The sequence below is a fragment of the Trichomonas vaginalis genome, chromosome IV, assembly GCF_026262505.1.
Source record: "Trichomonas vaginalis G3 chromosome IV, whole genome shotgun sequence".
NCBI classification, from domain to species: Eukaryota; Parabasalia; order Trichomonadida; family Trichomonadidae; genus Trichomonas; species Trichomonas vaginalis.
In genome coordinates, this window is record NC_067206.1 from 37,113,136 (window position 1) to 37,136,251 (window position 23,116).

General features: G+C 34.3%; 11 protein-coding genes and 3 pseudogenes across 14 annotated transcripts, besides 1 other annotated feature; 8 read left to right on the forward strand and 6 right to left on the reverse strand.

The window, feature by feature from the left end:
* The first annotated feature begins 940 nt into the window (after window positions 1-940).
* Window positions 941-18,078: a mobile genetic element.
* TVAGG3_0236310 lies at window positions 1,392-1,917 on the forward strand (annotated as a pseudogene). The gene has a single exon. A coding segment is annotated over exon 1 (526 nt).
* TVAGG3_0236320 (uncharacterized protein) lies at window positions 2,885-3,286 on the forward strand (the record flags this gene model as incomplete). Its single annotated transcript, XM_051227514.1, has 1 exon — window positions 2,885-3,286. The coding sequence occupies one exon, from the start codon at window positions 2,885-2,887 to the stop codon at window positions 3,284-3,286; it is 402 nt and encodes a 133-aa protein (XP_051112500.1).
* Window positions 3,479-4,063, forward strand: TVAGG3_0236330 (phage tail repeat-like family; the record flags this gene model as incomplete). The annotated part of the gene is made up of 1 exon (XM_051227515.1): window positions 3,479-4,063. One exon carries the CDS (start codon window positions 3,479-3,481, stop codon window positions 4,061-4,063), a length of 585 nt encoding a protein of 194 aa, XP_051112501.1.
* TVAGG3_0236340 (uncharacterized protein) lies at window positions 5,494-5,832 on the forward strand (the record flags this gene model as incomplete). The annotated part of the gene is made up of 1 exon (XM_051227516.1): window positions 5,494-5,832. The coding sequence occupies one exon, from the start codon at window positions 5,494-5,496 to the stop codon at window positions 5,830-5,832; it is 339 nt and encodes a 112-aa protein (XP_051112502.1).
* Window positions 6,318-6,728, forward strand: TVAGG3_0236350 (organellar and viral DNA polymerase type B; the record flags this gene model as incomplete). Its single annotated transcript, XM_051227517.1, has 1 exon — window positions 6,318-6,728. The coding sequence occupies one exon, from the start codon at window positions 6,318-6,320 to the stop codon at window positions 6,726-6,728; it is 411 nt and encodes a 136-aa protein (XP_051112503.1).
* On the forward strand, window positions 7,259-7,766 carry TVAGG3_0236360 (organellar and viral DNA polymerase type B; the record flags this gene model as incomplete). The annotated part of the gene is made up of 1 exon (XM_051227518.1): window positions 7,259-7,766. A coding segment is annotated over one exon (508 nt), but the record flags the coding sequence as incomplete, so codon positions are not given.
* Window positions 7,877-8,197, forward strand: TVAGG3_0236370 (organellar and viral DNA polymerase type B; the record flags this gene model as incomplete). Its single annotated transcript, XM_051227519.1, has 1 exon — window positions 7,877-8,197. One exon carries the CDS (start codon window positions 7,877-7,879, stop codon window positions 8,195-8,197), a length of 321 nt encoding a protein of 106 aa, XP_051112505.1.
* On the forward strand, window positions 8,966-9,537 carry TVAGG3_0236380 (KilA, N-terminal/APSES-type HTH, DNA-binding family; the record flags this gene model as incomplete). The annotated part of the gene is made up of 1 exon (XM_051227520.1): window positions 8,966-9,537. A coding segment is annotated over one exon (572 nt), but the record flags the coding sequence as incomplete, so codon positions are not given.
* Window positions 12,467-13,409, reverse strand: TVAGG3_0236390 (annotated as a pseudogene). The gene has a single exon. A coding segment is annotated over exon 1 (943 nt).
* Window positions 14,479-15,015, reverse strand: TVAGG3_0236400 (protein of unknown function, DUF4106 family; the record flags this gene model as incomplete). Its single annotated transcript, XM_051227521.1, has 1 exon — window positions 14,479-15,015. The coding sequence occupies one exon, from the start codon at window positions 15,013-15,015 to the stop codon at window positions 14,479-14,481; it is 537 nt and encodes a 178-aa protein (XP_051112507.1).
* On the reverse strand, window positions 16,347-16,998 carry TVAGG3_0236410 (annotated as a pseudogene). Its single transcript has one exon. A coding segment is annotated over exon 1 (652 nt).
* Window positions 18,079-18,908: 830 nt separating the features above from the next.
* Window positions 18,909-19,157, reverse strand: TVAGG3_0236420 (protein of unknown function, DUF4106 family; the record flags this gene model as incomplete). Its single annotated transcript, XM_051227522.1, has 1 exon — window positions 18,909-19,157. The coding sequence occupies one exon, from the start codon at window positions 19,155-19,157 to the stop codon at window positions 18,909-18,911; it is 249 nt and encodes an 82-aa protein (XP_051112508.1).
* Window positions 19,158-19,829: 672 nt separating this feature from the next.
* TVAGG3_0236430 (protein of unknown function, DUF4106 family) lies at window positions 19,830-20,397 on the reverse strand (the record flags this gene model as incomplete). The annotated part of the gene is made up of 1 exon (XM_051227523.1): window positions 19,830-20,397. A coding segment is annotated over one exon (568 nt), but the record flags the coding sequence as incomplete, so codon positions are not given.
* Window positions 20,398-20,815: 418 nt separating this feature from the next.
* On the reverse strand, window positions 20,816-23,026 carry TVAGG3_0236440 (negative regulation of histone ubiquitination; the record flags this gene model as incomplete). Its single annotated transcript, XM_051227524.1, has 1 exon — window positions 20,855-21,574. The coding sequence occupies one exon, from the start codon at window positions 21,572-21,574 to the stop codon at window positions 20,855-20,857; it is 720 nt and encodes a 239-aa protein (XP_051112510.1).
* Window positions 23,027-23,116: the final 90 nt, after the last annotated feature.

Consider the following 23,116-nt stretch of genomic DNA (forward strand, 5'->3'; position numbering starts at 1 on the left):
TAGAAATATAAACGTTTTCTCCAAGGTCTTCTATTCTATTGATTTTAACAGTTGCATTTTTCCTGTCATAAATAATATCGAGATGGTACTCTCCTTCGTCAATGTTATACTGGTTTGGCATATTCGAGATAGATGTCGTTATTTTTTCTTGAAAGCTGAAGAGTTGTTTCTAAGTTTACAAGCAAACTAACTTGTAAAAGTTTTCCCTGTTCAAATTTCTCATACGTATGTTTTTCTTTGTTATAGTATCGAACTTCAAAACCGACCGTAAATGGGAAACCATGTATGGCTTCTGAAATGAACTTCATTCTACGAAAGCCAATAGCTTTTGTGACAGATGGGTCTCTTAGCCATCTTAATGGGTAGTCAAAACGATAGCCTTCATGCTTTACGGTATCTGTCTCAAACTTTTGACCGACATAGTAAAAAGTTCATCTAATGGTTTAGTGTTAGCAACTCTTGAATTTTCTTTTTCTATTGAAAGCATATTTTATCTAGAATAAAAATGTCGAAAGATATTGCTTCCATGAGAGAAATACAACACAACCGACAACTCATTATACAAGCTCTAAATAAGAACACAACAAACTTTTCAAACTATTCTAAGATATCTGAGTCATTGAAAGAAGGAAACTTAAAACTGACATTAAACCCTTTAACAGATGAGTTTCTATTTCAAGACAAGAAGAACAATACTGTCTGTATAAATCCAACAAAAGGAACTTTAAACGAGAAACCTATAAATGAACTTCTTTTGAAAGCAGATGTTGACAACAAAGCTGACAAAGAATATGTAGACGATGCAATAGCAAAAGAAGAAGAAAGAGCTAACAATGCTTATGCAACAAAAGAACATACTCATCCTGAACTAGCAGACAAAACATATGTTGACAATAAAATGTCAAGTGAAGTGACAAGAGCTGAAAACGAATATTCTAAAAAGACTCATACACATTCTATATCTGAAATAACAGACTTAAACGTTAGCCTTGAAAATAAGGTAGATAAGGGACTTATGGCTAGTGTGTTAGTGAAGAAGGCGGATAAGGAATATGTGGATGAAAAAGATAAAGAAATTATAGAAAGGGTTGACTGGTACCATGAATGGACATCGGAGACTTTTAAAGTTAAAGCTGATACAGGATGGGTTTCAGGATGTTTAGACCTTAAAGCAGATAAAACTTATGTTAACGATGAGTTAGAGAAGAAAGCAGATAAGAACCATACACATACAAGTTTTACAACTGTTGCTATAGAAAGTATTGAAGGAACGGTTGACGTAACTGGTGGGGATGTATTATATTGTAAACCTCCTAACTTTCCACACGGTTTAACATCGGATGACGACATAAACGACGATGAGAAACATTAGATGTAAAGATGTTTATGTCATGAAGGATGAATATAATACTAAATTCACTGCTCAAGATTTATATGACAAGAAAGCAGACAAAACAGAGCTTCAAACATTAAAGACAGAAATACTTCAAACATTATATCCTATAGGCTCTATTTATACGTCAATGAACTCTACCAGACCAGAAACAGTTCTGGGTTTTGGAACTTGGACTCAAATAGTCGACAGGTTTTTGTATTGTGCAAACTCTTCAAAGGAAACAGGTGGAAGTAAAACGATTTCAGGTGAAAATTTACCTGCACATAGTCACTACATAGATTTAAGTACATCTCAAGCAGGTTGGCATAAGCATAAATTTTGGGATTGGTCAGCAATGAAAAAAAGGTAAAGGATATGATGTTAAAGACGACGTTCAGTTTGCTATAAATTGTTTCTGGGGTAACACTCAGGGAGATGGAAACCATACACATCGCGTTTCAGGATATACGCAAACAACGGGACAAAGTAAAGACTACATGCCACCTTACATGACAGTTTACGCATGGTATAGAAATGCTTAGTCGTCATTTTCAACTTCTTTAGCATATTCGTCAGGAGTTGTCTTATATTTTTAGGAACTGTCTTTGAAAGTATACCACCTTGAACTTTGACAAGTTTGAAACGAGGTCTGACAATAGTAGTTTTATCTTCTGCTTGCAGTCTGTACATTTTGCCATGTTTGCCTAAAACTTCATAATATTCTCTTGTATACTTTCTTCTATTTTTACGAACACGAATGTGAGTACCTGTCGAGTTCCCATTGTTTCATAGTCAATAGTATTTTCATATGGGTCGCGTTTAGGTATTTTATTTTTACTTTGTCACCTTTCTGAAGTTTGAAGCCCGGCATTCTTTCTTGTTTGTCTCTTTTGACTAAATTATTAAATATATAGTCTTTCTCTAAGTCAGGGTTGTTTTTCATTTCTTCGGGGAGTGGTTTCCCAAACCTTTTTGTTTACGGTTATTGTAAATATTTAAAACTTGTCTCATCTTTGCCATGGAGAAGTGTCTATATTTGTCGTCATATGACATTTCATTTGCTTCACCACCTTGTGGTTGGTTTAAGTCTCTTAACATTTTTATACATCCGTCAATGACACCAAGAGCAGAATGGTTTTGGTCGACAATGAAATATTGGTTTACATTTTTTGAACGCAGATAGTTTTTACATCATCTGATTTGAAAGAACTTTCACAGTCAGATGTCAGTTTTGTTGGATGGTATTTGTCAACGAATATTGTCAAAGCAGTTTTCACATCTAAAATATTTTTGGACCATAATGGTATGGCTTCACAGTATTTGTGTTTTGACCGACAAATATTAGCCAGTATGGTGGTCCATCTTCTCTATACCTCGGAATGTTTTCCAAGATATCCATAAACCAAGCATTTGGTGTTGAACTAAAGATTTTTATCATGAGTGCTTTCTTTGTCGCTTTAGAAACATAGGGGTCCTTGTTTGGATTCGTCATTTTTTAACCCATAAGAAATGGGTTTATTTGGCGCATTAGCAGGAGTTGCATCCAGATTTTTGCCCGCAGTGGGAACAATAGCCAGAGGTGTATTTGGAGTTGGAAGGAAGATTTTGAGTACATTAGGTATACTTAAAGAGAAAGCACAACCTATTATACAAACTGTACAGAAAGGTTGGGATGTAGCACGAGATGCAACAAATCTTATTCCAAATCCTGAAACAAGAGGAAAAGTTCAAGGATGGATGGACAATGTAGGAAGACAAGCAGGAAACTATTATAACAAAGCAAATGACTACTATAACCAAGCAGGACACTATATGGACCAAGGTGAAAGATTCTTTAACAGAGGATATAACCATGCACAACAGTGGGTAAACAATAACCAACCTCAACCGCCTCAAACGTGGGGAATGTAAAGTTTTTTACTGAGATGAAATGAACAATACAGCATTGAGACAAATGGGTTCAAGATGGATTTGTCGGCTTCCAGCAGTTACACCACGTGTTTGTCAAGTTCTTCCTATACCTCAGGAAGTTTTAGACCGACTTAAAAAAACCTAAACAACCAGTTGAAAACAAACCAAACTAAAATTTTTTACTGAGATGAAATGACCGAAGAAGTTGAAACGGTAGATTTGACACCACAAACAAAAAGTTCAGAACCATTGTCAAAACCTGTCAAAGAACTTACAGATGAAGAGAAAAATTCAATAATAGAAAGTGCCAGGTCTGGAAATACAAACCCTAACTACAAAGTCACTTTTCATAAAAATGGAACGGCAAGTATCTCAAAAAAGAAACAGACTCTCACAAATAAAATATTGAAGTCTGAAGGAGCTTTCGAGACAACAGATGGAAAAGTTTACTTCACTGACCAACAGTTCATTATAGAACATCTCATTGACTTAGAGTCGAAATATTCTAAACTTTACAACAAACACAAAAAGTTGAAAGGAAAACAAAAACAAATGGCATATGATATTTATGAAGATGTTGACGACACAACTGTTCCTGCAAGTGAAGTAAAGTCAGAGAAACCGAAAAGTGACGAAAAACCGATAGAAGAAGAAAAACCAAAAACTGAAGATAAACCAAAACCAAAGTTTAGTTTGGAAACTAAACCAAGTCAACCTTCATTAGCTGGTATGGGTTGGCGTCAAAGACTTATGGCAGCAGGCGGTTATGTTAAGTAAAGAAAAAAATATTTTTTTAAATTTTATTTGAAATGTACGCTGAGTTTGTTGGAGAAGACCGTTGGGAAACTTGTTTGTTAGATGAGAAATATGAAATGGCATACCATTTTAAAACAATATATTTTTACATATATTAAATGCTTCAGGTTGAAAAACAAAGAACAAAAGTAGCAGATACAAAACCATTAGACTATATCTTTACAAATGCTGGTAGGACTATATCAGATGAAGAAATTTCATCCCGAACATACAGGTTTGACTCTCCAATTCGTTGGCTTCAAAGTCCTTCAGATGCAAAGGCAATAGGATTTAGAAGAGTTTTGTTTTCAAATAGAACTAACGCATTTATGTTCGCAGTATATTTTCATGGGCAGTATAAAGGTTCTGATGGTCTAATAGACAAATTTGACGAAATGAGAATCTTTACAGTTCGTTCAGACGAAAGTCTTGAGAAAACTCTAAATGACTTTCAAACTCAAATGAACAAATATTATTGGGAATTTCAAGAAAAATACGACTCTTTACTAAATGGAACATACTATCTGAAACTAGAATATGACAAGATGAACTCCACCGTTTCATTTCAAAAGATTGAAATTAACCCTCCAAGAGATACAGAGTTTTTATATTGGAAAGTAGACAAACGTTCTTGGGCACAATTTCTTCGGTTACTAAACCAGAACGAACCATTACCACCAGATGGTCCATTTAAATTTATACTTCCACCAGCAGATTTGACAGTTTATAGAAACGTGTTTGACCCTCAAAATGTTATGTGTCATGCAAGTTTCAGTTCAAGCAACAATAGTTTTCTATGTATTGGTAAGGACTTTTATGACTTTGTTCTAAATTCTACGAACCACCTAGTAACAGTTTCTCTGACTTTCAAGTTTGGTTCACAACAAATGGTGTGCAACATATTATTCCATTGTACTATGACTTTTATCTCGAATTGTCTTTCATATATAACTACGGAAAAGTGCTGAAAAAGTTTGAAAAATAATGTTTATGTTAGCATGTTAGATCTAACACGTACTGCTTCAGAACAATATTTGTACTGCTTCAGAACAATATTTGTACTGCTTCAGAACAATATTTGTACTGCTTCAGAACAATATTTGTACTTTTTCAGAACAATACTTGTACTGTTTCAGAACAATACTTGTACTTTTTCAGAACAATACTTGTACTGTTTCAGAACAATACTTGTACTTTTTCAGAACAAGACTTGTACTTTTTCAGAACAAATTTCCCGTAAAAGCTCTCAATTTGTGAGAAAAATTTTCTGTTTCAGAACAATATTTGTACTGTTTCAGAACAATATTTGTACTGTTTCAGAACAATATTTGTACTGTTTCAGAACAATATTTGTACTGTTTCAGAACAATATTTGTACTGCTTCAGAACAATATTTGTACTGCTTCAGAACAATGTCCGACGTACCACCAACCGAGTCCATTCCCAAACCAGAGGAACCTAAAGCACCAGCCCCTGCACCTCAGTTCCAGCAAGTACCTCCGATTTACTACCAATTTCCACCTCAAGGTTACTACCCACCACAAGGCTTCCCGAACTACCCTCCTCAGCCTATGCCTTACTGCCCCAACCCTTGGATGTTCCAGCAAGCTCCACCCCAGCAATTCCAATCTCAATCCAAATCGAAGAGAGACCAAGAGTTCGAAGAAGGTCTGAACCGTTTACGCAAAGAGTATGCTACAGCTCCAATTGAGAGAAAGTTGTTCCCGGACCAAAAATATATTTTAGGGTAGATGGTTAGATCTAACCTGTCTTCTACCCTCTTTTCTAACCTCTTGAATTTGTCAAGACTTCTTCGTAAATGTTTTGTCATGACTTCTTCGTAAATGTTTTGTCAAGACTTCTTCGTAATGAGTGTAAAGGACCCAAAAATATATTTTAGGGTAGATGGTTAGATCTAACCTGTCTTCTACCCTCTTTTCTACCCTCTTGAATTTGTCATGAGTTTCCTTAAGATAGAAAAAATAAAGTTAGTTTTATTTTTATTTATTTTTTTATTTTGTATGTAAGAACATATATGACAAACATTGAGTTTGAAACAGTTAGAAAGATAGACAATGACACCAAATTGGTTAGAATAGGTGATTTAAACGTAAGATACTCAAAGAAATACAACAAATATTCTTTGTCAGACATTTTATCTCCATCTGGAAAGAGACCGAAGGACTGGGTTAAAATTGCTTCTACTCAGAAAATTTTGACAAGAAATCCTGAGCTTATGATATCGGTAAGATTCTATGGAACTGCAGCATATCTTATAGACAAAAGTCTTATACCAATAGTTTTGTTATGGTTAGACCCAGTTGTTGGATATAACTTCATAACATATGGTTCATTCGATACGGAACGTTGCAGTGAAGGCTTACTTTACATCGTTCAGAAACCGAAGGACTTCAATACAAAGAGATATAAGATAGGAAGAACATATAATATAACTCAAAGATATGACAGTACAGTCAATAGAGTCAAGGTTGTGTTTGTTCATGATATGAGAGCTGCAGAAACAGAACTACTTGAAAAGTTTGAGAAAATGTATGGTGCTCCCACGAAAGGTAAAGAAACGTTTGAAGTAGATGAGATAGATAAAGCTATAAAATTATTTGACGAAGTTGCTGAAAAATACATGTAAAGCGTTTATTTTCTGACTTTCACAAAAGACCAAAAATAAAGTTAGTGTCATTTTATTTTTTTATTTTGTATGTAAGATATGATTTCAGGGATTTTTTTGACGAAGTGTTACTCTTCACTTCGTCAAAAAATAACAGTTATCTAATGAAAAAGTGTCATTTTATTTTTTTATTTTGTATGTAAGATATGATTTCAGGGATTTTTTTGACGAAGTGTTACTCTTCACTTCGTCAAAAAATAACAGTTATCTAATGAAAAAGTGTCATGACTTCTTCGTATATGTTTTGTCAAGACTTCATCGTACATGTTTTGTCAAGACTTCTTCATCGTAATGAGCGTAAATGTTTTGTCAAGACTTCTTCTTCGTAATGAGTGTAAAGGACCCAAAAATATATTTTAGGGTAGAAGGTTAGATCTAACCTCTTTTCTAACCTCTTTTCTACCCTCTTGAATTTTCATGAATTTTCCCGAAATAAAAAATAAAGTTAGTTTTATTTTTTTTATTTTTTTTATTTTGTATAAAAAATAAAAATGTCAACAATCGGCACAACAACAGTTCAAACAACAACAGCACCAAACTCTTTAGTCATGAATCCAACATCTATGTTAGTAGAAATGAAAAGCTTCATTCCTTCTTCATATACTTTTGAAACAGAAATCCAGAAGATAAAGCAAGAACTTTTAACAAGTAATTTAGACTGTAGTGCGAAAGATGAAACAAATGAACAGTATCTTTATGAAATGGAGGACATTATTGACCATTTGCCTAAACTACCTGAAATTCAGCAACAAAAGCTCACTATTCCTGAATTCGATGAAATAGAAGTCAAAGCAACTGACTCAGTAGAAATAAAGAAGTTCATACGAAAGGTAAACTATGAGTTTCTAGGATTTCATTGCAATCATAAGGTTATGGACAAAGATTGCGACATGGTATATAAGAACATCTCTGACATATATAAATCTGAAGAATTTAAGACCTACGACAACTTTGTTTCGTTAGTTGCTGAATGTGTATGGCAGATAAGAGATGAAGATAGAAGAAGTAAAGTATGGAACAAACAAATAAGACCCGCTATGTTTGAGATGAAGAGAGCAATTGACGCCTTAGTTGTTTTAGCAGGTAAGGTTTCAGAATATAACGCAAAGATGAATCCGCAATGTTCTAAATGTAAAGCAGCAATGAGGAAATATAACTACTCCGTCAAAGAGATAGAACGTATGAGAAACGACTATGCAGACTTAAAGAAAGAAGCAGAAAAACCAGCAGAAGATAAAATGGACATGTTAGAATTTCTGAACAAAAACTATCCAACAGCAGAAGATTTCCTTCTATCTGACGTCAAGAAGAAATATAAAGAAACCTTCGGCATAGTTAAAACATTCGATGTACTAAAAGAAGAAATAGAAGCTACAAAACTGTTTAGAGTCTCACGAATTCATAACGTTTACCATGTAAAACGCTTATAAAATAACTGGGGTAGAAAAGAGGGTAGAAAGGAGGTTAGATCTAACCTTCTACCCTAAAATATATTTTTGCTGAATTCAGCAACAAAATTCTGAGTAAAATAATTTTTAGGGCTTGTGTCAAACCGTTGAGTTTTCACAAAATTTAAAAAATAACGTTTACCATGTAAAACGCTTATAAAATAACTGGGGTAGAAAAGAGGGTAGAAAGGAGGTTAGATCTAACCTTCTACCCTAAAATATATTTTTGTCTGATTTACGCTCATTACGATGAAGAAGTCTTGACAAAACATTTACGAAGAAGTCTTGACAAAACATATACGTTTAGTTTCGATGAAATCATGACAAAGAATGTACGATGAAGAAGTCTTGACAAAACATATACGTTCATGTTTGACAAAACATTTACGAAGAAATCATGAAAATTCACGAGGGTAGAAAACAGGTTAGAAATGAGGTTAGATCTAACCATCTACCCTAAAATATATTTTTGCTGAATTCAGCACAAAATTCTGAGTAAAATAATTTTTAGGGCATAAGATTGCTACCCTCGGAAAACCGAGGGTAGAGATTCCGTATGAAAACAGTGAAGAACAGCGAGTAGGTAAGAAACCTTAGTCGCCAAAACTCTATGAAAACAGTGAAATTTCTCTAGACCGACTTTTTTCGGTCTTGCATAAAACACATGAAAACAGTGAATTTCCTTAAGATAGAAAAAATAAAGTTAGTTTTTTATAAAATATTTTTTTTATCCGGAATATAAAGACAGATATGTCAACATCAGAGAACACAACAACTGCTATCGTTCATGAAGCCATAAATGAAGAATATGAGTACATACAGTATAACAAACAGTTACGTCTCATTCGTTCAGTCAAAGACGATATGTACCAAATGCAAAGTATTTTGACAGCATGTTTTGCACCCGACACTAAGCTTCCTAAAGACTGGTTTAGGAACCAAAGCACTATTGAACTATTAAGCGAAGCACAGCGAGACATACTTTTTTCTGAAAACAGTGAAGAACAGCGAGTAGGTAAAAAACCCCAGTCGCCTAAAACTCATGAAAACAGTGAAGAACAGCGAGTAGGTAAAAAACCCCAGTCGCCAAAACTCTATGAAAATCGTGAAAAATTGCCAAACGGTTTGAGAGGATATTATGTACATAGACTTCTTGTAAATGCTGTAGCAATGTGGGCTTCGCCTCGTTATGCTTGGAATATTTACAGACTTCTTGACGAAATTCATAGACAAGAACGTGAAGAGCTAGAGAACAAGCTTGAAGCAAAAGACAAAAGCATTCAGAAAAGAATACCACGTTCGGTACCAAAAGGAAAGAAAAGAACTATAAGTATATGATTTATACTGAAGAGTTGGAGAAAGAAGAAGACAGAGATATGGTTATGTTGCATTTAGTCAGAAGAAACAACAAAAGCTTTTACGACCTTGCTAAGATTTACAAATCTGACAGAAATTGGTTCTATCGCGAAAACTTACCGATTTCAATGACACCGAAGAAGATGTGAAACAAATAGTTCAAGATACGTTACCTCAAACACACTATGATATTAAAGGTTGTACAATACTTACATTCAAAGAAGATTTGTCATTGTTAAAGGAAAAAATAACAGAGTATTTTGACAACTTCAAACAAGCAGAGTAAATGAACTCTTTATTTTTCAAGCTTGACTTCAGATGGCTCAGGTAGCTCAATTAGGTAAATTGCCTCGTCAAATCCTTCTGGCATTCCGAGTCCTTCCTTCCGACAGAAAAAATTTTTCCTTCCAACAGGAAAAGTTTTTCCTTCCAACAGGAAAAGTTTTTCCTTCCGACAGAAAAAATTTTTCCTTCCGACAGAAAAAATTTTTTCAGTTGTCCGTCCGTAAACCATTCAAATTTCGAAAAATTGAGAACTTTTTGGTCGAACTTCAGAAAAAGTTTTTCCTTCCAACAGGAAAAATTTTTCCTTCCAACAGGAAAAAAATTTTCCTTCCGACAGGAAAAAATTTCCTTCGACAGGAAAACTCTTCCTTCCGACAGGAAAAGTTTTTCCTTCCGACAGGACACAAACGGATGACTGACGTTCCTCTTCCTGAATGCCTTCCAAAGCCAGAAGAACCGACAGACCCCAGCACCACAAAAGACTTACTAGACTAAGCACTTAGATTTTTCAAGCTTGACTTTTTACAATTTGAACTTTGTTTGCGTAGATATGAATTCTGAAAGAAGTATGAGGGTCTTGTATGACTTTGTACTTCTCCCATAAGTTCATGTCTGTCAAACTTACCTGCCATGGACTCTTTCATAAGTTCCATGAAATCGTCTTCGGACAATCCGGGGAAAAGTACAATGTCAGTAAGTATTCTTTTAACATCCTTACTTAAACTCTTTGCTGTCTGTACACATATTACGACTGAGATGTTAAAGTGTCTGAGCTTCTTAAGAATTCGACACATATCTTGTTCTCTGTTCTTTAACAAAGGATGAGAAGCAAAGTATCTAAGATAAGAAGACATCTATGAGGGTAAGTCTTCCAATCGTAAGATTGCAATTTCTTCGAAATGTATTCTATCTCTTTCTGTTTGTTTCTGGAAGTGTTTTCTTCTCTAAATTCTCTGCATTCCTCATTTGGGTCTTTAAACTTAGAATTTATATACTCATTATAGCATTGTACTTCAAAAACCCTTCTTTGGTACTTCTTTATCCAATCTAAAACTCAGTATCCTTATTACATACTAACTTAGACTTCTTTATAATATCTTTGAACGAATTGACGGTTTGGTCAAATTGACCAGAAGTACTACAAATAACAACTAACTCATAGAATGGTTCTTCTCATCTAGTTCTTGTTGTTGTGCAGCCATTTTAAGATAAGTGAAAGTCTACCCGACCCAGGTGGTGCAATTAGACCTGTTATACCATTCTGAGCAAATAAGAACTTGTCATGTATAGGCTTTATCTGAGCATTTTCTAACTCCTCTTGTTCTTGTTTAAAACATTCTCAAATTTCTTGTCAATGTCAGCAAACTTTTTTTCTAACATTTTAAAAATTAAAATTTTTATCTTTTAGAAAATGTCTAGCGATTTCGCTATCTATATTCGAGACAAGCTTTTCGACAGCAAAACATCTGTCGACCATAAAATCTTACATAGTGTAAACAAGAAAGGTGAATTTGTTCTATAGTTCTGTTTCTGGGAATATGACAAGAACCATAAAACATTAAGCAGAGCAGTCTTAAAATTTGTCAATGACAGACTTGTTGACAGAGATGACGCCGATTGGAAAGATGAAGTCCAACAAAAGTTCTTAGAATGCAAAAGAAGACACATGCGGTTCTTGAAGATGAAAATAGAAAACAGAATAGATGAGCTATTAAAGGACAAAGAACTTTTACATAAATATGGTTGCGCCAATTTGACGTCTCCCAACAGAAAAGAAGAAGAAAGAAAAGAAAAGAAAAGAAAGTAGAGAAGAAAGAAGAAAGAACCTGAACCAGTTCCAGAGAAAAAGAAATTTGACATGTAAAATAAAATTTTATTTTTAGAACATTTCTGGGTCAATGTCAATGTTCTCTTCCTCTTTAGGGCAAACACTGGCTTAGACTCTAAAATCTTTTACCCAATTTACCTTGAACTTCAACTATCTTAGACTCATAATATTCATAGTGTCTGCTTTCTTTGGTTCATAAGGTATAACAAGTTTGTATGCTTTGCCTTCTTTAAGGTTTGAAAACCTTCTGTCAAAACTTTCTTTGACTGCTAACAAACCTTCTATGTCTAAGTCTTCAAATTCGCACCATTTTTAGTCACAAATAGCAAACTTAACTGGTTCGATGTTCCAAACTTTGCTGAATGAAGACTTTTCAAAATGGTAGAAGTAACATTCAAATATGTGAATGGGTTCAGTTCTTCTTTAAGTCCTGACATTACTTGTTTACTGAGATGAATTTCGTCATCTTTTCTATCGGATAAAAAATATTTTTTTAAAATTTACTCAGAAAAATTTTCTTTGTATATACACCATTCTGAACATCTAAAAGACTTTTGACATTTGCCAAGAATGTACGTTTAGAAGCTGCCATATAACCATATTCTTGACAATATTGTTTTACGAATCGTACAATGACCTTCATCTAATGACACAAAGTCAGTTTCATCTATGAACAGTTCATATACACTCTTGTTTGCTTCTAACATGTTTGTCTCTCTTCGGTATGTGGAATTTGTCTTGGATTGAACTTTGAAATATCTAATGTCATAAAATATGAGAACAAGTGGTTGTAAAAGTCAGATGTCAAAGTTTCTGCTAAGTCGTCAAAATATTCTGTATCTTGCATATGAGAATCTGACGTTCTGACAACTACATATCTTCTGTCAGAACTTTCTAACTTCATCGGAACAGAATTGTTTTGAAACCATAATGAAGTTTGCAACATTTTCACAAACTCTTTGGTCTTTATACTTTCTTTCACAACTCCAACTTTGTCTGTATAAGACTCTTCAAAGCATCTGAGTTCAAAACTTTTGTTGTATCTATACTTTGAAGTTCATTGCAAACTATAAGTTCATATTCTCTATTGAGGAGTTAAACTTGCCACAGATGTTTTCTAAGTTTGTCATATTCGGGTTCGAATAGCCTTCTAACAGTTTGCACAAAATATCTGTAAAGAATGTGTTCTTACCAGTTCTTGTTTTCCATTATAATGAGAGCAGTTTCATTTTTAGCACTTGGATGTTGTAAGATGTTTGCAAACCAACATAAGATATACTCATAGACTCTTTCGTTTCCTTGCATATAATTTCTTTGACATGGTCTACCAAGCTTCTATAATATTTTCTTTCCATTCTACTTGTTCGTATTTATATCCAGTGAAGATAGAATAGAAGTTTGGAGAAGGTGTATAGAACTTTATACCTCGAACTGAAAAATCTTCTAACTTTGACAATAAGATATCCCAAGCATCTAACATCTTCATGCCAACTTGTACGACTTTTATTTTCTTAAGTTTCTGTCTACATTCTTGTTCTGAAACTATTGTTGCTCTTGGTTTGTTAAAGACAACATCCCATTCTTTCATGACATAACATTCTGGGGCAGAGTCGACATAAATGACTAAACGTTTCAAATTTCGACTGCTTTGTTATAGTCTCGAAATGGACACATATTTCTGAATGCTTGGAAGTCATAAAAATCTGAAACATCTATTCTGTACATTTTTATAAAAATAAAAAAAATATTTTTTATTCTTGACTTTGTTGTTGCATTTGTTGCATTTGTTGTTCTTGAGCTATTTGTTGTTGAAGTTGTTTCTTGTATATACAATACTTTCACCAGTTTGCATCTTCCAATTCGAAACTTTCTGCCGTCATTGACAAATACATAGGACATAAAAGTTTTTACAGGAACAAAGTTTGCGTCAACTAATGTCAACGTTATACTTGCCAAAGTGTTTGAGTTCACTAAGGTTGAAAATTCTGCATTCGAATGAACAATAGGCAAACCAGCAGAGAAAGTATTGTTTATACGCATAAGTATCTTTTTGTCATAATAGTTTCTGTCGACATTCGAATAACACTTTGAACCTAAGTTTGAAACAATATATAAGATTGGTGTGCTTAATGTCAATGGAATAGACATTCCTTGTATGACACCTTTTCCTGTTATAGGAAACTGTTGGTAGTAAAAACCAGAAATAAGTTTTGTATTATAGCTCATATCGTTTATAGTAAACTCAGTCGGACATCCAAACATAATGAAACCTGCTCTAGTTGCAGCACATGTTACACCCGTCCTTAAAGTATTAAATAAGTCAACAAAACCTGTTGGTGGTATATCTGAGTAAGTATCTTCAAAGGAGTTTTTACCATTCACAACAATAAAGTCTTCTGGTGTCAAAAGAGCAAAACAGGCTTTAGTCGTCATTGTGTTTAAGGTTAGTTTACAATACCGTCCTTGAGGACTTTGTAAGTTTGTTGTTATAGAATTATTGACTCAGGGTTTTTAGTCGTAATAGTATAAACCATTATATCTTCTGCCATTTATTATATTTAAAAGTTTTTCTGAAAGTGGAGAAGAACTTCATCTAAACTTTCACATGGCGTTTCTTGAAGTTCTCTGTCTAAGAAGTTCAAATATTTTGTAAAGACATAGAACTTTCCTTTGTCTACACGAACAAACAAAACAGGGTCTTTCATATCGTTCAAAAGTGTGTAAAGTCCTTTACATGAAATAAAGTCTATATTATTTTTCTTCAAACATCTTTCAAGAAGTTTTGACATTTTACTTAGCAAATAAATTTTAATGAAATGTTGTGGTCGTCAAATATTTTTATGACGTCTGGGAAACTATACTTTAAGTTCAACGTTTCACCTCCTTTCATAACGTATATCTTGTCAATGACATTATATGAAACACCACAGCAACTAATGTCGGGTTCTATTTCTTTGATGTTTATATCGTCTGCCTCTGTCAAAAGTTTCAATAGTTCTTTCAAGACTTCATGAGGTGCAATGACATATGAGTTCACTTTTACAGGGTTGTGTTCGACCAAGTTTAACATTATACTTAAAGCTTGACAAATCTTCTCCTGAGTTTGAAGTTTGTCTTTCAGTTGTTGGTAGTCGTTTCGAATATCTGCAACAGAACTTAAGTCTCTGCTAACTTCAGGATATGTTGGTTGTTCTTTTACAGGAACAATTGTTATACCATCTTTGTCTTCGTATGGTTTCCCCACTTCAACATCTCTGTCTTTGACATTGACAACAACACTTTGACTGTTTGTTTGAGTTGGTGAATTTAACTTCACATCTGCCACCGCCATTAAACCTTTTGAAACACTTACGCTTCTATTTTTCGGAAATGACATTTTACTTAGAATAAAAAGATGGACGTATTCGGATATCTTATTGAATTGAAGCAGAACAAAGTTTATACTCACAAACAATACAAATACATTGACAGAATAGTTTCTTTACACAAACAATGGAAAATGTTATAGAATAGCAGTCTTTGCTGAACCAAAATATTTTCAATAAAGCAAAGAAAGTTGGTATAACCGAGATGGTGAAAGTTCTTGAAGCAGACAAAAATATAACAACAAAACTTACAGATATTTCTAAAGGTAAGTTTATCTTACAATATTATGTCAAAACTGGCGTACTGTCAATATTTGACGGAGAGAAGTCAGTTCAAGAACAACTTACTGACCTGCTGCCAAAATCTGCTCGATGGAAGCTGTCGTTATGCCAATCTGAGGAGCCCAGCAGGTTTCATCGAACGAATCTTCAAAAGAGCATCTTCCGTGAAAAGTGCTATTGGTTTTGTAAACTTCTTTGCTCTCAGTTCATCTGGACCGTCTCTGTCACCAGTATATTGTATTTGTACAGTACCAAACAGTTGAAAATACCACCCATAAAGTCTTCTGAGTCAGCAAATGGAATGCCAAGCCAAAAGTTTGAACGGTCTCCATTTGTATATTGAGTTTTTTGACCTCCTGTATGAGTCCATACTTTCACATATGGCATAATAGAACTTTGCATTTCAGGGTTAATGGTTGTTGTGAAATTGTTGTTTAAAGTTCATAGCATCTAATGTCAAGTTGTATGACCTCATATCCTCAACTGTAGAATATTCTTCTCTTGGATAATATTTGCCATCTATGTTTATATGATATTTAATACCGGGGTTGAGAAACAAGAATAGTCATTTATAGTTCGTCTGAACAGTACAAACATAGTATCTGCATGTTTCATTGCAGTTGTTAAAGCAATATCTGTTCTTGCACCTGGGTCAGCACTTTGGTTTCCAACTTCACCTGCAAAGTCTTTGACAGATATTTGGTGTATAGGAACATAAGTGGAACTGCAATATATTTGGCAGCTAAAGCATTTGAAATATCTGGGTCCAACATATAGACTGCAAGTCTGCTTTCTATTCTCTTGCATTCAAATTTTTCGCATGTGAACTTAACTGGGTCCCAAGCAGTTCAGCAGCATTGAAATAATAGTTTACTTCATTGTTGAAGTTTGAGAAACCAAAGTCTAAGTCAACTTTGTCTTTGCAAAATTCGGCGAATGACGTTTGATTTGTTCCCTTTACGTCTGTAATAGTGAATGGGTTTGTGTTGGTGCAATGACTAAGTTATTTTTGCTTGGAGTAAGTTCGATAGAAATTTTTCCTGCCCAGTTTGGCAAGTATCTTAAAAACCTGAAGATGAGGAAAGATGACAAAGGAACTCTAAGTTTCAGTTTTACTTTGGTTACTGCTGCTGCAGTTTGTCCAGAAAGGTTAACATAAACTCCTGGAACGTTAGGGTCAAGTTTCTTATTTTCTCAATATTTGCATACTGGTCTGTTTGTTCTCTAGCTTGTGGTTGTACTGAGTTTCTCAAAGCGAACCATTCATAGTTTGCCCATGTTACTGTTTGAACTAAGTCAGAGTTAGAATATATCTTATATCCCATGAAAACTTCTGGAGCATATTGGTATCCGACATAGAAAATTCCATTGCAACCTTTCTTGTCAGACAACTTGGCAGAAGGTTTTATTTCAATGTCTTGTTCCACGTATAAGAATGAGTTGTCAATAGAAATAATATGAAACCTGTCGCAAGCAATATCTACTGTTGTTGAAGAACCTTCTCCAAACTCACCTACGTTTCCATAAGAAACAGCAGTTGTATATTCGTAAGTTCCAGGAACTATTTCTGACCTTCTAATGGCATTGTCGCATTCGTTATACCATTCGGAAACATTTCCGTTCATGGCATCCAAAACTGTTGGCGTTATATTCTGAGCGGCGTACATTTCATATGGGTAAAAATATAGAATAGTTGGATTTATGTGTCATAATAGAACCCACTCGGACCAAGCTTTACTTTCTTCCTGACTGAGTTTTTAACTCTTCTTTTTCCTTCATTGCCACTACTTTCACTAGATGAGGTTACTTCTTCACTACTTTCACTTTGTTCTACTCTTCTCTTCTTCTTTGGTGTCGCTTTTGGTAACTTGCCCTCTGCTTCAAGTTGTTGCATCTTTGCCTCATGTTCACCTAGTATGTTGTAAATTTCCCATGTCCTTTTTGCCTTTGGGCTCTGGTCGCCCATCTCAGGTAACCTATATCCTAGAAAGATTTTGTCATAGTTTGTATTTGAGTCTTCGCATATTGTTTGCATGACTCTTTCCTGAGTTTCCGGTTCAAGCTCTTCAAACAGAGCTTGTCCATATGGAATAAGCTCGTTTCCAAATATATGTTTTTGTAGCCATTCTGGTTTCTTTCCATGTTACCAATAATATCTTTTGTGAATGGGAAAGCTTTTACCCAATGTTTCAGTCTTGCGTCATTTATTTCTGTAGTTGGTTTTATTTTGTCAAGGAACATGTTTTTTCAATACTAACATTTCATTTGGTACTGTCCATTTGAGTTTTCTTAAATATTCATTCCTTCTCGGTTCATTGTCTGCAAAGTAAGTTTTTATGACATTTTGCAAACTTTCGTTTGCAAGGTCATGTACAATAGGTTCTCTTCCTTCTCTCTCCCTAACTTTCTTTCTAAACTCTTCACCAAATATACCATCTCTATGGTTCTGTGTAGTTCTTTGAGATAAATGTTTTAGAACGTCAGGTGTTATATTTCCATCAGCCATGTTCATTTCATACTGGTCCAAAATATCTGCATGTTTCATATCTTTCAATGGCATTAAAGCCGCGCTGAAAATACCAGCTATATCTGGTTCACCATTCACTTCCATTGCGTCTACAACTTCTTGGAATTGAGGTTTGTAAGTTTATGAACCACCTATCCGGATTAGCTTTATGACCCCATCTCATTGTAGTTCCATAGTCTGCAGAAACAAAAGTAGGTTTGTTTCCATATTGGTTAGGTTCTGAATGAACTTTAAACAATGTTTCATTTCTATATGTTTTGTTGAAATTTAACCTTTTATTTTCACCGAGTTCAGCCGAAGATTGAACGTTATATGCTCGTAAGTAAAAAGGATTGTTGTATTTGCGTACATTTTCTTTCAGTACTTCCATTCTATGCTGAATATTTTCATCTGATGTTGGAGTCTTTTGTATGTCGGCGAACATTTTTCGATATTCTTCTACTATGTCAGCCGAATTTTTCTTAGACTCTTGGAAAGATTCCATATTCTCCGCATACTCTTGTTGAGGGTCAAGATTTTTCGGCTGTTCCAAATCTTCATCTAGTTCTGTGAAGTTAGTTTCCAAAGGAGGGACTTGTTCGTTTCCTTCAGGCTCTTCTAGCTGTTGTTGCTGAACTATTTCTTCCATGTCTGGTTGTATCTGAACTTCTTCCTGTGGAGTTTCTTGTACCTCATCTGCTGGCATTTCATATATTCCGAGACCGTTTTTAACAAGTTCCCTATTTAAGCCATCCGCATTCATAACCCTTTCTTCTTTCGTTCCGTCTCTATTTTTTACGCGTTTCATGAAGATAGTTGAATTATCATTTATCTCTGACACCAAATATCTCGGAGTAAATTCATCCATGTCATTTGGATGATATGCTATTAAATCATATCCCTTAGCGAGCTTGTATTTTCCAGGTTTGAAATTATATCCCATTTGGTGCTGAACCATAAAGCTAAATAGGTTCGGGTCAGTATTTCCTTCCTTGAACTTTCTAATAGCTTCTTTATATCTGTCACTAAAGTCAAGAGTATCTGGGTAACCATAATTTTCCTTAAGCATTTTTAAGAATTCTTGGTTTCCTTGTTCTCTACTTCTTTTATGTCCTTGCTCTGTTTGTGGTTGTTGCTGTGCAGTGTTTTGAACTGTTGGTTGTGGTGCAGTGTTTTGAACTGTTGGTTGTGGTGCTGGATTTTGAACTGTTGGTTGTGGTGCTGGATTTTGAACTGTTGGTTGTGGTGCAGTGTTTTGAACTGTTGGTTGTTGTGTTGGTTGTTGTGTTGGTTTTGGTGCATGCCTGTGTCTGTGTCCATGTGACGATGTAAATGTTTTAGGTAGTCCTGGTGCAGGTGCTTCTCTTGGAGGGTTTGGTGGTATATAAGTTCCACCAGCTGGCACATATGTTCCATCTGCAGCATAATGTCCTACCTGACTTTTCGTTCTTAAGAAAGCATTTACTAGGTCTGTTTTGGTCTGTTGTAACTCTTTTTCTTGACTTTCCACAACACAGTTGCTCTAACGGCGTCATAGGCACTTTGAACTGCCTGTCTCGTTGCTGCATCTGTTATTTTCGTCATATTTTGTGCTACTTCTCTTAACTCGTTGTCGAAACCTTCAGACTTCAGTTTCTTTCCAGATGAGAAGTCGTTCACTAGTTTCACCTTACTATGAAGAGCTTCGAAGGCGTTCTTAAAGTCAGCATTCATTAAAGCTTCATTTGAACTGTCTTCATCCGCTTGTATTTTTGTCCTTATTGACCCTATAAGTTGGGCTGCTTTGGCGTTGGCTTGGGCATCTAACCAGTCATTATTAGCTTTTATATATTCTGCGCTTTTCATTGCCTTTTGCATGGCTGCGTCGTTATTTTTACTTTCTTGTGCTAAGTTTTCATACTGTACGGTTTGGTTTTGCAACTGTAAAAGTTTTTTCTGCCTTTACATTTGCTTCAACTTCTTTTTTATACTCATCGCTATCCATATATGTCTTCAGGGCTTTTTGTTTTATTTCTTCATCTTTCAGTACTTTATATTGAGTAGTATGGTTTTTCAAATTTATAACATCTTGTTCCATTTTTGCTACTTCTGCTGCTTTTTCTGACACTTTTTTCGCATATTCCTCTGTACTTAGTTCTTTCAGTTGCTCTTCTTTCTTCTTTTTCTCTACGTTTAACTCATTGAGTTTCTTTGTGTGTCTGTCATATTCTAGTTTCTTTTCGTTTTCACTTATTTGTTTCTGTATGTCTATGTTTGACTTTTTGACATCTGTTATTTGATTTTTGAGTGAACTCAAATTCATTTGACTTTGAGGGTTATAAGCTGTTCCGTCTGCAGCTCCACCATAGCCTGCCATTTTCGCTAAAAGTGCCGCTCTTAAACCTCCACTCTGTGCACCAATAACTCGGTTTAAAAGCATAGGGTTGCTTGACATTTGTTGCAACATAGTGGGGTCATTCATAATTTGTTGTTGCAACTGTTGTTGTGGTGTCAGTTTTACTATTGGATGTTTCAATGCTCCCTTCCTCTTACGTATATTCTTACGTAGCTTACGTGGCATTTTAAGTGAAGTTAAAAAGCGGTTTTTGACAGATGTTTATATGACACTATTTGTTCAGCACAAAAAACTACTCGGTCAAAGTGTTGTCAGTTTTGTAAAATAACCGTCCTATCTCATTCTATAAGGGGAAAAAGACTTCTCAAAGTATACTTCCGTGGAACGCCTGTAACTTTTCCTGTAGCGACGATAGACCCTTACTTGTCCGGACAAAGTTATACTAAACATCTTCAGGGCTAGAGGGCACGAAGTGCCTGGAGGCCCCACTACCTTTTTTTTTTTTTTTTTGAGTTACTTTGAATTCCTTGAATTTAAATAAAATATTGAAAAAATCTACCTAATTTCTTATGTATTCAAGCATAGACAAGCGGGACATATCACAAAATACAAAAATGATATAAAAACATTCAACGTATAACATATTTTATTGACAATAAAAACAAATAAGAAAGAATTTAGATTAATCATAACCAAACTGCATATTGTCGATGTTAGAAATAGCATACAGTAGCTTTTCACGCAAGATTTCTTTAGTTGGATAGTCAGGGATCTTGATTCTTCTCATGCAAGTCTTTGCAGTTGGGAAAGCTTCAAGATTTTGGTCTCCTTTATCTAAGCTAATCTTAGGATTGAGTTTCTTCAAGTCGTTTTGAGGGAATTTTTGAGATCCGGTAACAAATTTTAGGAAATTTTGGAAAGTTTCTTGATCAAATTCCGCTAATATCTCAAATAGCCATTTTTGAATATTAGGCGTTACACCTTGCGAACAATCAATGCTCTCTCTTAGATCTTCAATTGTATAATTGTATTTGTTGTTTCCACAAATGATTTGCTTTAATTCTTCAGATGAAAACAATTTTAATGCACTTGGAGCCATAACAGTACCAAAGCCTTGGATAAAATCTTCAAGAACATATTTGAAATAATTTTCAACCTTGAATTGTTCTAAAACATATTGACAATTTTCTTCAGTAATATCTCCATCACCAAGGTTAAAGGTAGCAAGATCACATCCAATCAATTTCTCGGGATTATTGAACATATTTGCATAACTTTTATCAATTTCAGTCCAATCGAATCTTTCTCCACAAAGTAACTTGAAGAATGCATCACAAAATGCATCATTTATTGTAGCTTGCATAATTATTGTCTTTGCAATTAAAATACCAAATTCTTTCATGTTTTTTGCACCATGGATAGGCATATATCCCATCTCATATTTTCTAAATGTCTGATCTCTCTGTAGAAATTCATTTGTTAGTGAAAAAATGAATTCTCTCGAAGGACCACTTCCGATACCGGCTTCGCCATAGAATTTACAGTCCCAATTCAAAGTTCCTGGACCACAATGCTTCAGAATTTTCAATCCGTCTTCAAAAATCTTATCTTTTCGGACAATAATAGAAGCTTTGTATTCGGAACCCTTCTCAGATAGCGCGTGATCAACACTTATGTACTTGATATTGAGGAAACTGTATCTTGTATCGTATGAAAATAAAAATGGATATTGATAAATCAACCGAGATATAGGATGTAAAGAACAAATCGTTGATTTAACATTTTTTTCGATTTTATCTCTTGCAAACGTATCAAGTTTTTCATTTATCAAATATTTTTTGGTTTTGTAGTAGTATTCACGGATTTTGAAGTGAACTGCAGCAAGAAATGGATCAGACACTCCAATGGGCTCAGTTCTGATGTATTTTTCGTTATCTTTTGCAGGTTTAAGTTTTAAATGAATATCATTGCAATCTTCATTCAATGCAAATACTGCTTCTAATAAAGTATATATTGGGTAAATGGAACCTTTTTCTCGTTGAGATAAATAAAAAATTTCGGTATAACACCTGTTTCATGCAAAATATTAGTAATTCTTGGAATAGCAACTCCAGTTTCTGATTTAGGATAATCAACAATGTCTTTACAGTGCTTTTCCCAAGTATCTTGTAAAATTGAATGATTTATTAATTTCTTTGTGGTTAAATACTTGAAAACAACTGATGATAGATCAGAATTATAGGGAAATTTCGATAAAATTTCTTTTGATTCATTGATTGAAATTTTGACATTCAAAATTGGATATGTTTTCTCGGCATCATACTCTCTACCAGTCATTTCATTTTGAATAGTGGTTAGCAAAAAATCTAGTAGTTTGTTAAATTTGTCACGAATTTCTTTATCTTCAGAATCACTTGGTTTTGTAATAGGATTTAATAACAATTCATGTATATCGACTAGAGGTAATTTTTCTTGGTTTAGAAGTGTGTTATAAAACCTTGATAAAAAATCATTTGGATTAATTATTCTTTGGTTGGTAAACATCTTGAACACATCTTTGACTCCTGATTCTATGATGATATCTGGGTATTTTTTAACTAGATTGAGGATTGTTTGAAAAATAAAAGATAAACTCGTAAAAGAAATATAATTAATATCAACACTTCGCAGATTTTTTATAAATTCGTATATTGTCTGCTTCAAATCTTCATCTTCTGAAGATGTGCACAAAATAGAAAAGAAATCATCTAAAATTGCTCCATCCTTCAATTGCAGATATTCCTCTAGGATAGGAATCTTGTTAATGAGATCTTGAAATTGAATCTTATCTTTTTGTTGCATTATTTTAGAATTTAAAAAATAAAAATGAAGACAAATTTTTTAAAAACGGATAATTGATTTACCCATATTCACATTCCTTATAATTTTTAAAATTTCCACAATT